The sequence below is a fragment of the Dreissena polymorpha genome, chromosome 2 (assembly GCF_020536995.1).
Source record: "Dreissena polymorpha isolate Duluth1 chromosome 2, UMN_Dpol_1.0, whole genome shotgun sequence".
NCBI classification, from domain to species: Eukaryota; Metazoa; Mollusca; class Bivalvia; order Myida; family Dreissenidae; genus Dreissena; species Dreissena polymorpha.
Window position 1 is genome coordinate 33,517,462 of NC_068356.1, and position 17,027 is coordinate 33,534,488.

At 34.8% G+C, this 17,027-nt stretch overlaps 1 protein-coding gene across 1 annotated transcript; it reads left to right on the plus strand.

Moving 5' to 3' along the window:
• The first annotated feature begins 7,474 nt into the window (after nucleotides 1–7,474).
• On the plus strand, nucleotides 7,475–16,609 carry LOC127869646 (TATA-binding protein-associated factor 2N-like). The gene is made up of 4 exons (XM_052412304.1): nucleotides 7,475–7,491; nucleotides 8,444–8,645; nucleotides 8,757–8,948; nucleotides 16,517–16,609. The coding sequence occupies exons 1-4, from the start codon at nucleotides 7,475–7,477 to the stop codon at nucleotides 16,607–16,609; spliced, it is 504 nt and encodes a 167-aa protein (XP_052268264.1).
• The last annotated feature ends 418 nt before the right edge of the window (nucleotides 16,610–17,027 follow it).

Consider the following 17,027-nt stretch of genomic DNA (forward strand, 5'->3'; position numbering starts at 1 on the left):
TGCGAATATATCTATTCATACCACACACGAACACTAAAATGGTATCATGTTAAAACCATAATAAAAACGAGCATTTTGTATCCACAAACATCTATTTTACCAGATCACATCTGATGTTGAAATTTCGTCAATTGCCATAAGGAACAATGATTTTTAATTGTTAAGCTTTATTTTACGAAACATTCTACGAAATTTTCGTTCATTTTGAGTAGTAATGTTACTTTAACAGTGTGCACAGGTCGATAAGTGATACTATTTATTATTAACGATTAAACCATGAACATGTTAGCAAAGTATTTTGAGGTATTAATTCATAATGTAACAGTTATTTAATGTCTATTAAAGTGAAGTCCGACATACCAAAAATAGATACCGCTAATATCAACATACCAAAACAGACACCGTCAATATCATGCATACCCGGGAAGATATGAATTTTTAATAAAGATAAGATAAAATATTTCTTTTGGTTCTCAGTGTAAAAATAAAGCAATAATTAAATAGAATGTTTAATATAACACATATATACATCAGGGCTTAAATGGACATACAGTTTTGTTCTCTTTACCGTTGTTAGTAAGAAAATTGAACATCGTTTGTAAATGGTCGGATATCGTGGCGGGAAATTATTATGGAATATATTGTCGCACAAATATAAAACGAGCAGTTTGCTTCTCGTTAAATCTATGTTACCATACCACATATCGCGTTTCAACATTGGCTATTGCTATACGGAACACTGATTTGTATGGGTTAACTTAATTACGGAACATTTTGCGAAATATTCGTTGATTTTGAGTATTTATATTACTTTAAATAAAATTAATTAGAAATGTTTTGCGATAAATATTTTAACATCCTACTTACATATATTATGGTTTTCATTGATATTTTATACACTTTTGTTCATTTTTATTAATGTTTTAAGTAAGAAGATGTCAGTTTCTCAATCGGTTAAAAAAAAGCAAGCAAAACTTACTTTTTCTCTTATTCAACCATGAAACGGCAAGTGGATTGGCAAACAAGGGATATGTGCTTAAATGCGTATTTAAACAGATCCTTTGACATGTTAAATACGTTTATAGGGGTATGTTTTTTAATTATTTTTTAAAGTTATTATTCAAGGTAGTTAATGCTAGTTCGTTTTGAACAAGAAATCGAACGAAGCTACAAGAAGGAACCTGGGCAATTGTCGAAATACATACAATTAATGTACTCGATTTGCTTAAAAATCAAATTACCTTTCTTATATATACCCATTTCATATCTATATATTTTAATGGATATAAATGCGGTACTGGTTAGATTAATGAATAAGCAATCCGTCTCATATGTATTATAAGTGAAGTAATTCATTAATTAAATTACATTTAAATATTGTTTTTACCTAAAGATTGTATGTTTTTATTATGATTATTTTGTTCTTTCAAAAAAACTTATATAAGATGTAAAAGTTGTATAAGGAATAATGAATTGTTCCTTATTTATGATTCGAACAAGGAATAAGGAACTATGAACATTGAACCAACTTAAATTTCATCTTCAGCATAAAACATACTCTTGCGGATAGGCTACTTATCCACATATTGGCACTGCGGGAATTTATGATCAAAGGATGTAGAACAAAATAAATTGCAGCATTAAAAACATGTTAAAAACAAAATAAGATATATCAAATGTAGAAGACAACTCCAGTTGTCTCAATTAGCAAGACGCTGTCCTTGCGATTAAGGCTGCAAACAGCGAGATACCACGAATAGCAAGGAATCACGAAAAACGTCAATATTTATTTGTCTTTCATTAAGACGAATTAAAAGATACACAATCAGTCTTCTTCACCTAAGAATTAAGTCCTCGTCGACAAAAGTGTATGTCTAACGTCGTTTACAAAAAGTAAATATGATTAATCGTTTACCAACCCCTCCCGACGAAAACATGCGTTAAAAGAATCGGCGCTTTATAGTAGTAATACGTTGTCAAATGATCACTCAAATGTTTCCCGAAAAGTTTTCTTCACCTTCCTCTATATGCGGCTATTTTTTTTGAAAAGATGCTTCATTTTAAACATGTTGTTTTATATTTGGGGAAATAATACATACATTTCGATGTCTATGATGGCGTTTGATTGAATTAAGATCCGAGAAACAAAAAAATACATTCTAAGTCGGATACTCGGACAAAGACACCACATTGCGTTTATACTTTGCAGAAACATTCAATAAGGAATCATCACAAATCAAAATCTCCCAATGTTTAACGTTAGATGGATAGATGTATATAAAAATCATATGAGAATCGAAGCAATAATTAAATAATTAAAGATAAGCAATTAACGTTATATTCGTACGGAGACTAATTTGGGTTTTCGTAAAAGTTATAAATACAGCAAATCTACATCAAATCTAAAATTATAATGCTCTAATAATTGTCCATGTTTTTAATAAAAATGTTTGTATAACATTAAATACAGATGTAACGAAGTCTAGAACGAGTGACATTTACTGTACAGGACTATTTATGCAGCATATCATTTAACCTAGCCAACACATTACTTGATAATAAAATATATAAATAACAAAAAAAAATATGCAATTCTTTTGACGATACACATACTAAGTGACTTTTATGTTTTTAATGAGAATATCATAACACGTAAGCAGAATGTTATTTAAAAACATGTATGCTGTGTATAAATTCAGATGTTATTGGCTTCAAACAAATATTCTACACGCAGGACTTATATATAAAATCCATTTCTTAAAATGTAATTTCCGACGGAATTATACGGCTGAATTGCATCCATTGGAAGTTAAAATGGAAATACCAAATAAATCCTTATCAGTTGGATCACACACACGCACGCACGCACGCACGCACGCACGCACGCACGCACGCACGCACGCACGCACGCACGCACGCACGCACGCACGCACGCACGCACGCACGCACACACACACACACACACACACACACACACACACACACACACACACACACACACACACACACACACACACACACACACGTACAATCGCATTCAATTGAGGACATCGGTCAAACTACCGTCAAATGAGTACACATAGTACAAATGCATTTACAGCAACCAAACTTTGAGAAGATGTACATTAGAAGTCTGCGAACTCATTTGCATGTTTTCTTTACTGAAAATTCCACTGGTTATGAGTCGGATATTATACCGCCAAGTTGAGACGTGACATATACACAACGCCAAATAGAGATAAAGCTACACACCTTCAACAAAGAACAAATACACAGGCCAACTCAGGACAAAAGACATGCACACCTTCAATTGAGATTCTAATCACCTTAATGAGGACGATTATACACAACTTTAAATAAGACGATTGCTAGCTGTTAAGTAAGGACGATTATAAATATCAAAGTCCAATTGGAAGTTGTAAGTACAAATTGAATAAACAAACACTTAATTTTGTTGGTTGTTAAATAATTCGAGACATATTAATAGAATGTTAACTTGTCTTCAGTCGCCAGTGTGTAAACTTGTATCCGTCTCATAACGAATATATACATGTTATATATAATAAATATATTTACAAAGCTGATTTTACAATAGCTAGAAAACGACTCGGTCTGGTAAGAAGTGGCATAATTATACTCATAGCATATGCATAACACTGAAGCCCGCTCGTGATCACACATTGACAATGTTACTCATGGCATGAATATTTAGCAACATAAAATAACTTCAAAATGTCCTACTTGTTATGTTGCATCTTTGTCTCAGTCGGGTTCATAAATAGTCTGCAATTTAAACTGTGTTACCTGATTATTATCTTCATTGCTTCGATTTGGTAACATTGTTGTATTAAAATAAAAATTAAATTATTAACTCCTGTTAATATTATGACCAAATCGAGTTCAAGCGCACATATATTCAGTGAATTGATCCCGTGGCGTCTCTTTTGGTTTCAAAGTTATTTGCGTTACTACACTAAATGCTGTGAAGTTTAATATAAAATTATTCTAAGTCAGGGTTCCGATGTTTGAAAGTGTCCAATTATAAACAAGTGGCGTTACCATCTTGATGTTTGAATCAAGACAAAACAAAGAAAATATGGGAAGTGTCTTACTCCTCCTGGCTTCGGCGTCTGCGGTGATGTCATGTGACACCTTCGTAAAGTGTTTTTAAGCTCGGCTGTTTTCGGAAAAAACCCGAGGTATTGTCATAGCCAGCTCGTCGTGTCGTGTCGTCCGCCGTCGTCGTGCTCAAACCTTAAAATTGGCTCTAAAATCAAAGTGCTTCCACCTGCAGCTTTGAAACTTATATGCAGATGCACCCTGATGAGTTCTACACGCCACACCCATTTTTGGGTCACTAGGTCAAGATCACTGTGACCTCTAAAAAATATTCTTACATGCTTTCATTTATTAAAAACTGCACCTGAGCCGAGCGTTGGCACCCGTTATGCGGTGCTCTTGTTGTAAAATCCGTTTTTTCCTTAACCCTTCGGGATAACGTTTTGAATCTTGAAACATTTGTTAACCATCAAGGCGCCATGCGTATAAAAGAGAACACACAAGTCTACCAACCACTCTTTCAATATTTGCTGCTGGTATTATACGACACCATTTAGTCCTGGGGCACTTCGTGTTCATGCATACGAGCATTTCGTTTCGGAAATGTAACGATGCTTATATATAGCTTGTAACGACCATCGATAGTTATTGAATTTTGAACACAGAATTGATGTAGATATAGTTCAATTAAGATATATAGATAATTAGATACAGATTAGGTAGAGCTAAATATCTTACACACTTATTTAAATGTATTCTATCAATGTATGACGATTCAGCCAATCCCTGTTTATAGTTCCGAAATTATGCTCCGGCTAAGAAAACTTAATTGAAGTCCAGGCCATTTATTGCACACTGTACTTCTCTTCGTGTCTCTCTTATAATATTGTATGGCGGTTTAAACCAAATCCCGCCTTTAATTTGGAAGTTATGTTCCAAACAAAAATATTCAAAAATAAAAAACCTGGACCATAAAATTGCACTTTTTCTTAATGCCGTCCATTGTAATGCGACGGTTCGATCAAATTCATTTAATAATTTTGAAGCTTTTTTTTTGAGCAAAGTTGTTTCGGACGGACAGACAAAATGTCAACATAACTTTATCCCTTAAGCCATTCAACCGGCGATTTGCATCATGGTAGGTAAGGCATCAAGCTGGATTGTCAGTAAACGTATATAGTTCTTAGCATTATGTTTTATTGTTGAAAATCACTTAATAAACCACATGGGTGTCGGTTTAATTCGTTCGCGTGGTGTGTAAACAATCATCGGGCGTAAACAAAAGCCATACAAGGGACACCATTGACACTTTACTACAAGAACACTGTACTGAAGAACATGTTATTTATTTTAAAAGTCACATCTTACACATGTACAAAATAATTGTTCACAAGAGTACATATGCAAAGAAATTATAAAGCAACATACATGCATACATGTATATTTTTTTTCCCAACACGTTTTTTTACAAGACAGGAAAACAGCTATATATATATATGTACATATGCAACACAAACCATCATATGAGTCGCGTTCTGAGAAAACTGGGCATAATGCATGTGAGTAAAGTGTCGTCCCAGATTAGCCTGTGCAGTCTGCAGTCTCTGCACAGGCTAATCTGGGACGACACTTTTCGCACATGCATTATGCCCAGTTTTCTCAGAACACGACTTATATAATTATAGACAGTGACATACAAAAGTACACATGCAAAACAATTAATGTCACAGTGTCATACTTTATATATATATGGTTGTAGACAGTGACATACAAATACAAAGCAATTTGCATAGAAGTTTGAAAACAAAAGATGTGTTTGTCAGAAACAAAATGCCCCCTACTACGCCGCTTTGAGGCCATATATTTGACCTTTGACCTTGAAGGATGACCTTGACCTTTCACCACTAAAAATCTGCAGCTCCAAGAGATACACAAGCATGCCAAATATCAAGTTGATACCTTCAATATTGCAAAAGTTATGACCAATATTAAAGTTGTCGTTACAACTAATATTATCGTTATTGTTATTGTTGTTGTTATTATTATTATTATTATAATTATTATTATTAATATTATTATAATTATTATCATCATCATCATCATCATCCTCATCATCATCATCATCATCCTTATTATTATTATCATTATTGATTTTACAGTATAAAACGTACGCCATTTGAAGAAAAACAAAATCTTCGAAGATCGGACAGAGTGCGGCCAAAATGAAAACATATATATACCACTCTGCCATTGTTAACGTTTTAAGGTTTTCCTAAACTTCGACTGGCGCCATCATTAAGTGATTTTGGATGTTGTAATTATATATTACATACGCTTTCAAGTCTGGGGTAAGCTCATAGGACTACAGTTAATGCAGATTACCTAATGCGTACAATAAATCATTATTATAATGATACATATACAGTTCGATAAATTACCTTAGTTGTGTGAATAAGCTGATAATTGCTGTATTAAATCAATGAATAGTGCCACATCTTTTTTTTTCACTGCTACATGTTTCAATATATATCAATATTAAAGTGATACTACTTATGTATTACAGTGAATTCTCTGTCTCAGTATTTTATGAACAACGGTCAGTATCAATGTTAAAGTGACACATCTTATGTTACGAATCAGTTAAATCTTTGTTAGCTTCAATTCAGGTGGTAAGGTAAGGTGTGAAACTTGATTGTGGTGACCATTGGCTGTAGGGATATTAAATCGGATGGATGTGTAGTTTACCTGATAAGGTAAAGATGAAGTTTTATTGGTGTTTTCTTTGTAATTGAACCAGTGCTTGTTAGTGGTGTTTTAGAGTTTGATTTAGGAAATTGAACATAACACATAATTGTTATTTGGTATTATCGTTTTTTGACATGTAAGAAACGATAATATCAAACAATAGTTCGATTGAAACACCGTCTGATATTAAAGTTTGTTTTAGGAAATTGAACATTATACCTAATTATGACTTAAAACTAATTAAAACAAAATATTTTAGATGACTAAAATGCCGCTCGAAGTATTGCAACATAATCATTATTATACTAATGAATATAAGCAGAAAATGTATAACGGAATGATATGTTGTATTCCGTAAGAGCGTAAAAGCCATTAAACTATACATTATTGCGTCCAAATGGGTATGTTTACTTTAACGGGCGCAACTCCTTTCGAATTTTCAAAACTGAAAATTATTATCGTAAATTGAATAGTTTCGCACTGCAACTAATATAGAGAAAATATATACTGTACTGGTTAGAATACAATTAATAGATTTTGATTTTTTATCGACATGTCCTTTATATGTATCCAATAAACGTCGTTGAAGCCATGTCTAACATATTATTTTTTCAACAGCTGTCCGTGCATTTGGATAAAGAACGGAACTGTAGATCAGCTCAGATACACCATGACCGACTGCTGGAGGTAACATCCACCACACTGACGTATACATCGTTGAAATGTCATCCCTGACACTGCTATTAATACAAAGAAAAGCGATATTTTGTTAATAAATTATATCATTTAAATTTAAAATAACAACATTTGCGCGTATGTAGTAAGAAAGTGGTTAGTTAAAATCCATTTACGGTATTTTATCTGGTGTGTATCGAAATCGCTAAGACACGTTTGAATTCTTTTTCCCTGGTGACCTTTGAGATGAAATACTAACCACATACATTTGTACTTATATTGATCGAATTCTTTTCCTCCAGATCGTAAGGCGAACACAATACGTACTTGTCAAATGTAATCACTTTGTTAGCATTTCACATGATACAAACTACTACTACAGTGGTCCTTTTTAACCCTTTACCACTCAGATACCCATTTTGACTCGTTTGTAATCTCTTAGAAAATCAAATTAAATTAAAGACCATTCTTAATGAATACACGTTTAAAAGGCTTCATTTCGAACCCTAAGATACTGATGAGCAGCAAACAGCATTTTGCTTCTAAGTGGGCGGAAAGGACAGAACATCTGCACTATGTTCTCCATTCATAATTGACACTGTAAACCGACTTAACTTCTGTAGACGTTGCCATTCTGGTACAAAAAATCAATTTGTGACTATAAATCGAATATTGTATATTAGCAATTCTGGAAATATCCTGTAAAAATGTGTAGTACAATAACTTATAACTTATCATTTATGTTGACTTGTTGATAATAGTATAAAAATTTCTAGCATGGTTGTGATTATGATGATGGTAATGATGGTGGTGATGATGATGGTGGTGATGGTGGTGGTGATGATTGTGGTGATGATGGTGGTGGTGATGATGGTAGTGATGATGTTGGTGATGATTATGATGGTGGTGGTGATGATGATGATGGTGGTGGTACTGATTGTGATAACGGTCGTGATGAGGGTAGTGCTGTTGGTGATGATGGTGATGATGATGATTATGGTGATTCTGGTGATGACGGTGTTGATGGTGGTAATTGTGGTGGTGATGGTGCTGATGAGGGTTGTGATGAGGGTGGTGATAGTGGTGATGATGATGATGGTGATTTTGCCGGTGATGTTGGTTGTGGTGGTGGTGATGGTGCTGATGATCGTGGTTATGGTGATGAGGTTGGTGATGGTGGTGGTTATGATGGTGTTGGTGATAGTGGTGGTGATGGCGATGATGATGGTGATAATGGTGGTGATGATTGTGGTGATGGTTGTGATGATGATGGGGAGTCTGGTGATGATGGTGGTGGTGCTGATGGTGATAGTGGTGTTGGTGGTGATTGTGTCGATGGTGGTGTCGATGATGATGATTCTGGTGATGATGGTGGTGGTGATGATGTTGATGGTGCTGCTGATGGTGATGAGGATTATAATGGTGATGATGATGGTGGTGATTATGGTGGTGGTAATGGCGATGATGTTGTTTGTGATGGTGCTGATGATGGTGGTGTTGATGATGGTGGTGATGATGGTGATGGTGGTGATTATGGTGATGATGGTGTTGATGATGGTGGTGATGAAGATGGTGGTGATGATGATGGTGATGACGGTGGTGTTGAGGGTGGTGATGATGGTGATGTTGATAATGGTGATGATGGTGTCGATGGTGGTAGTGGTGATGGTGCTAATGGTGATGATGCTGGTGATCGTGGTTATAGTGATGTTGGTGGTGATGGTGTTAGTTGTGATGTTGGTGGTGATGATGATGGTGATGATGATGATGGTGGTGATGGTGGTTGTGATGGTGGTGATGATTCTGTCGGTGATGGTGGTTGTGGTGATGTTGGTGATGATGCTGGTGATCGTGGTTATGGTGATGAGGGGGGTGATGGTAATCGTGGTGATGATGTTGTTGGTGATAGTGGTGGTGATGATCATGGTGAAAATGGTGGTGATGATGATTGTGGTGATGATGGTGATGGCTGTGATAATGATGATAATGGGGATTCTGGTGATGATGGTACTGAAGATGACGATGTGGGTGATGGTTGTGATGGTGACGGTGGTGATGATGGTGGTGATTGTGATGATGGTGGTGATGATGGTGGTGTTGATGATGATGATACTGAGGATGATGGTGGTGGTGGTGGTAATAGTGCTGATGGTGATGGAGATGATGATGGTTTTGATGATGGTGGTGATGGTGGTGGTGATGATGGTGATGCTGCTAATGGTGATGATGGTGGTGGTGATGGTGATGCTGCTGATGGTGATGATGACGGGGATGATGGTAGTGATGATAATGGTGGGGATTATTGTGGTTGTGATGGCGATGATGATGATGGTGTTGGTGCTGATGGTGGTGATGAAGATGGTGATGGTTATTATGATGGTGGTGATGTTGATGATGATGATGGTGGTGATGATGGTGATGGTTTTGGTGATGATGACGATGGTGGTGATGATGGTGATGGTTTTGGTGATGATGACGGTGAGGATGATGGTGGTGATGACGGCGGTAATGAGGGTGGTGATTATGGTGATGATGTTGATGGTGGTGATGGTTATGGTGGTGATGATTGTGCTGATGATGATGGTGATCATGATGATGATGATGACGATTATGATGATGAGGATGAAGATAATAAATGAGTCCTTACCAAGTTGTACATAAGTCTCTACCAAGTAGTAAATGATTGTCTACCAAGTAGTAGATTAGCTAACTACCAAGTAGTACATGAGTCACTACCAAAAAGGACACGAGTCTCTACCAAGTAGAACATAAGTCTCTACCAAGCAGTATGTGAAACTCTACCAAGTAATACATGAGTCTTTACCAAGTTTTACATGAGTCCATACCAAGTAGGACATGAGTCTCTACCAAATAGTATATGCGTCTCTACCAAGTAGTACATGAGTCTCTACCAAGTAGTACTTGAGTCCATACCAAGTAGTACATTTGTCTCTACCAAGTAGTGAATGAGGGTCTACCAAGGAGTGAATGAGTGTCTACCAGAAGTAGTGCATGACCAACTACCGGAGTATATGAGTCACTACCAAGTAGTACACGAGTCTCTAACAAGTAGTTGATGAGTCTGACTCATGTAGAACCTCATGTAGTACTTGGTAGTCACTGTCACTACCAAGTAGTACATGGACCAACTACTCATAATGAAGTACATGAGTCACCACCAAGAAGTACACGAGTCCATACCAAGTAGTATATAAGTTTTTACCAAGTAGTACATGAGTCTCTACCAAGTAGAACATGAATCTCTATCAAGTAGTTCATGAGTCTATTCCTAGTAGTACATGAGTCTCTACCTCGTAGTACACGAGTCTCTACCAAGTAGTACATGTGTCTTTACCAAGTAGAACATGTGTCTCTAGCAAGTAGTACACGAGTCTCTACCAAGTAGTACATGAGTCTCTGATGATGATGATGATGGTGGTGATGGTTGTGATGGTGGTGATGATGATGGTTGTGATGGTGGGGATGATTGTGGTGATGATGGTGGTGTTGGTGGTGATAATGGTGATGGTGGCGTTGGTGGTGATGATGGTGATGATGATGAGGATGATAATGATGATGATATTGATGATGATAATGATGGAGGTGATGGTGGTGATGCTGATGATGATTATGATGTTGGTGGTGATGATGATGAGGAGGAGGATGTTGAGGATGATGATGATGATGATTATGATGATGAGGATGGTGGTGATGATGATGGTGGTGATGATTGTGGTTATGATGGTGGTGTTGGTGGTGATAATGGTGATGGTGGTGATGATGGTGATTGTGGTGTTGATGATGGTGATGACGGTGATGATGATAATGATGATGGTGGTGATGCTGATGATGTTGGTGGTGATAATGATGAGGAGGATGTTGATGATGGTGGTGATGATGATGATGGTGGTGATGATGGTAGTGATGATGGTGGTGGTGATGCTGGATGTGATGATGGTGGTGGTGATGATGGTGGTTGTGATAATGGTGGTGGTAGTTGTGATGATGATGGTTGAGGTGATGATGGTGATGACTAAAGTGGTGGTGATGATGATGATGGTGATAATGATGGTGGTAATGGTGATGATGATGGTGTCGATGATGGTGATGATGCTAACGGTGATGATGATAGTGGTTGTTGTGGTGGTGGTGGTGATGAATATGATGATAAATATGATGAATATTATGATGATGATGATTTACTAGTGCAAAGTATTTACAAAAATAAATAAATAAATGCGTATAATAAATAAGTAATTTATCTTTTCCGAAATGCACATACAATCGTGTATATCATTTATTTTGCAAAACAAACAAAATGACTAATAATTCAATGGTAAATTACAGTTAATATTTCAAATCATCAACTCATCAACTCATGACACAGTTTGTTTTGATTACTTGATGAAATAATGAATCAGTCCAGCACTAGCGAGTGACATGGTTTACTATAAAAAAGTGTCTTTTATTTGTATTTTGCAAGGCTTAAATCTGGTTGTAAATTTAATTTTATTTATTATGTAATGCTTTTTGAAAAAAGCTACGTTTATATCTTATTATCAATTACTAACACAGGGAAACAATTTTCCCCAAAAAGTACAAAATATACAAAAAGACAGTATTCTTGATATATTGCTGTAACAAACTCTATAACGCTCAAAATCAACGAACATTTCGTGAAGTATTTCGTAAAATAAAGTTTACACCTAAACAATCAGTGTTCCTTATAGCAATAGCCACAACGCTAGATGTGGTATGATTACATAAATTTTTGTACATACAAAATGCTCGTTTTTATTTATTTGTGACCACACTAAATTCCATGCTAATTTCCTGCGAATATATCTATTCATACCACACACGAACACTGAAATGGTATCATGTTAAAACCATAATAAAAACGAGCATTTTGTATCCACAAACATATATTTTAACAGACCACATCTGATGTTTAAATTTCGTTAATTGCCATAAGGAACAATGATTTTTAATTTTTTAGCTTTATTTTACGAAATAATGTACGAAATTTTCGTTCATTTTGAGTAGTAATGTTACTTTAACAGGTCGATAAGTGATACTATTTATAATTAACGATTACACCATGAACATGTTAGCAAAGTATTTTGAGGTATTAATTCATAATGTAACAGTGATTAAATGTCTATTTAAGTGCAGTCCGACATGTCAAAAATAGATACCGCTAATATCAACATACCCAAAAAGATACAGTCAATATCATGCATACCCGGGAAGATATGAATTTTTAATAAAGATACGATAAAATATTTCGTTTGGTTCTCAGTTTAAAAATAAAGCAATAATTAAATAGACTGTTTAATATCACACATATACACCAGGGCTTAAATGGACATACAGTTTTGTTCTCTTTACTGTTGTTAGTAAGAAAATTGAACATCGTTCGTAAATGGTCGGATATCGTGGCGGGAAATTATTATGGAATATATTGTCGCACAAGTATAAACGCAGTTTGCAACTCGTTAAATCTATGTTACCATACCACATATCGCGTTTCAACATTGGCTATTGCTATACGGAACACTGATTTGTATGTGTTAACTTAATTACGGAACATTTTGCGAATTATTCGTTGATTTTGAGTATTTATATTACTTTGAATAAAATAAATTAGAAATGTTTTGCGATAAATATTTTAACATTCTACTTACATATATTATGGTTTTCATTGATATTTTATACACTTTTGTTTATTTTTATTAATGTTTTTAGTAAGAAGATGTCAGTTCCTCAATCGGTTTTAAAAAAAAGCAGCAAAACGTACTTTTTCTCTTATTCAACCATGAAACGGCAAGTGGATTGGCAAACAAGGGATATGTGCTTAAATGCGTATTTAAACAGATCCTTTGACATGTTAAATACGTTTATAGGGGTATGTTTTTTAATTATTTTTTAAAGTTATTATTCAAGGTAGTTAATGCTAGTTCGTTTTAAACAAGAAATCGAACGAAGGTACAAGAAGGAACCTGGGCAATTGTCAAAATACATACAATTAATGTACTCGATTTGCTTAAAAATCAAATTACCTTTCTTATATATTCCCATTTCACATATATATATATATATATATTATAATGGATATAAATGTGGTACTGGTTAGATTAATGAACAAGCAATCCGTCTCATATGTATTATAAGTGAAGTACTTAATTAATTAAATTACATTTAAATATTGTTTTTACCTAAAGATTGTATGTTTATTTTGTTCTTTCAAAAAAACTTATATCAGATGTAAAAGTTGTATAAGGAATAATGAATTGTTCCTTATTTATGATTCGAACAAGGAATAAGGAACTATGAACATAGAACCAACATAAATTCCATCTTCAGCATAAAACATACTCTTACGGATAGGTTACTTATCCACATATTGGCACTGCGGGAATTTATGATCAAAGGATGTAGAAAAAAATTGCTCGTTTGCTTTTCACTAGAACAATAAGTTGATACACATATCAGCTATACCACGTACGTTAAAAGAACGGACAAAACTACGTACGACAAGTCCTTAGGTAATTTCTGTAACCATCATTATAGACATTTACATAAATGAATAAAATATTAATCATTACGGTAACCGCGCCTTATATTTTATTATCTCGAATTGAAATACCATTAATTGAAATACCGAGAATACGCAACGAGGATATTTATATCTATGATTTTCTTCACAGTTCGTTTTGCCTCTATGAAACATAAGTAATACTGGCCATGAAATTTGCCAGTAGATAAAAACAAATTGCGTTTATTTGGTCATCTCGCATCGTCGGAACCATCGTTGATTCTTGTACGCAATTCTTTGTATGTATACATGATATACAATCTGGTGACCAAATCTTTACGGTTAGTTCAAACGATAGTCATCACATTTACTAAAATGTAATATAAAATCTCAAATGTGCATCAGACCTGTGGAAGTTTAAGAATGCATGCTTTCTCTTTCTGTCATCAAATAAAGCGGTATTTCGTTAACGTAGATCACGTGGTGTTCTAAACCTTGCTAATTTGCAATATGATATACTTCAAAGCTTAACTTTACTCGACATGTTTTATTGACACTTGTCTCAAGTCTTTCGTTAAACAAAGATTCGATAAGGACTTCAGAAATGCATTATAAATGTCCACATGAAATCATCAATTGTAAAGAAGAATATACATGGAAACGCAAACTGGAAGTCAATATGCAAACTGGAAGATATATGCAATCAATTCGAAATATAATGCACTGGTACTGAGTTTCAGAATAGCCAAAGGCCAACGTTTCGGTGAAAGACATGCACATAACTTATCACATTTAGTGAGGATAACATCAAGAAAATAAATTTATTTGCTAAATTGCTTAGCTACAGACAACAGTCTTTTGATAATTTTAAAACATTTAATAACTGGCGAATAATAAGCCTTTTTAGAGGTATTAGCAATGCGAGAAAACAGCCGAAACATCTAAAACTTATTTAATTCATAAGTCCTCAAAATTTGTTCAAGCGATGATGACTTGCAAGTTCTCGTATGTTTAACATTTAAAGTGATATTATTACAACTGGTAGCAAGATGAGTTGCAGATAATTGATCAGTAACCACATTTTAACTAACTCTTTTGACCTGTTAATTCTTTTCAGCTCAATTCAACAGTGCAAAATGCACATAATATCACTTTAAGCTTAAAGGCTTCCAAACCTAAAGCGGAACTAAATGAAACTTTCCTTAAAACAATATATGCATATTCATAAAATATATGTTTACTTAGAAATACAAATACCTTTTCAACGAAGACTTTGGGAATAAGTAAACACATAGCACACAGGATGAATATATACTCGTCATAAGCAAACACACCTTATGGAAGAATTACCAAGTCTATGGATTCAGTATAAACACCAACCAAATATTCAACAACATTCATCATTAAATCTGAAAGTAAAACTGATGTATGCTCAGTAAATCATTTTGAATCTCTCTCAGACAGGATACAATGTCAGACGTATTAAAACGATTCGACTGAAGTTTGCAGTTTCAACCCTAATCCATGTATATGAAACATGGAGTTCGACAAAAATTGTGTGCTATTAACGACAAAGCCAACCATACTAAATAAAAGATTATACTTAAACCAGTCTATATATTTATTCATTTAGACATATAAAGCTATTTGATATTAAAGACATTTGAACAAGCCCAAGATCACCAAGGTCTGGTTTTTGTCATAAGCTATGCAAAACGTATTTAAATCTATTGAACGACTTACCTCACTGTAAATGAACAAAAACTGTCACATGACCCCAAAAGTCAACGTCAGTAGGCGTTTTACGAAGGAAAACAGCCGCACCAGGTAGGTTTTTTGTCAATATCTTCGCTGATCGTCCTCTGGCTTTCATACGACCTAGGGCGGGCAATAAGGCATGCATAATGCTTGCGATCGGTATATCACGCGTTGTGTGTGTTGCTTTGGTTTTCGAGAACACTTCGGCGCAAATTTTCATTTAAGAAGCAAACGTCAGTAGTAAAACATACAAAGAGTCGGTGTTTACACAAATAAACGATCACAGAACTATCTATGCGTTACCGGACGAACATATATTACATATTTCTTCGCGTAAACAAACGAAAATATGTATCGGATAATAAATATACGTTTAAAGAGAAGAAACAAATATGGCAAACGTCAGTAGTACATTTAAGAATAGCAAACGTCAGTAGCCAAAAAAAATGCAAACGGCAGTAGCCGAATATATGCAGGCGTTTCATTTAATGCAAAACACGGAAATAATGCAATTTATACTAATTAAGAGTTAGAGATTACAAATTCAGATTGATGCCACAATGCACGACATATATAACTTCCGCAAAAACAAAAATCAACAAATGTAATCTTAATTATTTGTGCCTTATAATATGTTAACTGTTCGAATATTTTCTTTAAAATGTTAGTATCATTTAAAGGGTGTCAATGATGATTACTGTATATTGTCAAAAGTGCTTAGGTGTTTGTTGTTTCTTTCAGTTTAGCCTCAACTTAAAGGTTTTGTCCCCGACGGACAACATGCGTCCCCAGCCGCCCGAAAGGTCTTTATTTCATTACAGTTCGGGGTACTAGTATACGGTTTGTTTATTCACATGTTGTATGAATAGTACACTATAATCAATGATATAAGTGTCAATGGCATAACTGTAAGGGGACACGAAAACACATTTGTGTGCGTTTTGCTAGAGAATTACGTTGTCAAAATTTAAACTTGTAAATTTCAGTCGTTATCAAGGGATTACATCATCTTTACCAATATTCACTTTTCATATTTAATAGGCTGTTAAACAACATTCATATTCATCTTTTATTGCACATTATGTCGTCTGCAAAATGAGAAATGTGTAGACGTACGTGCAAATGCGCATCTCAAATTTGACACCCTGCGTCTTCCTTTACACACAAGAGACCCTATGACTGTTGAGTACAGTTAAAGCTTGAATGAAAAGCGGACAGCGTGTCTAGAAAACAGATTCTGTGTTATTATGAT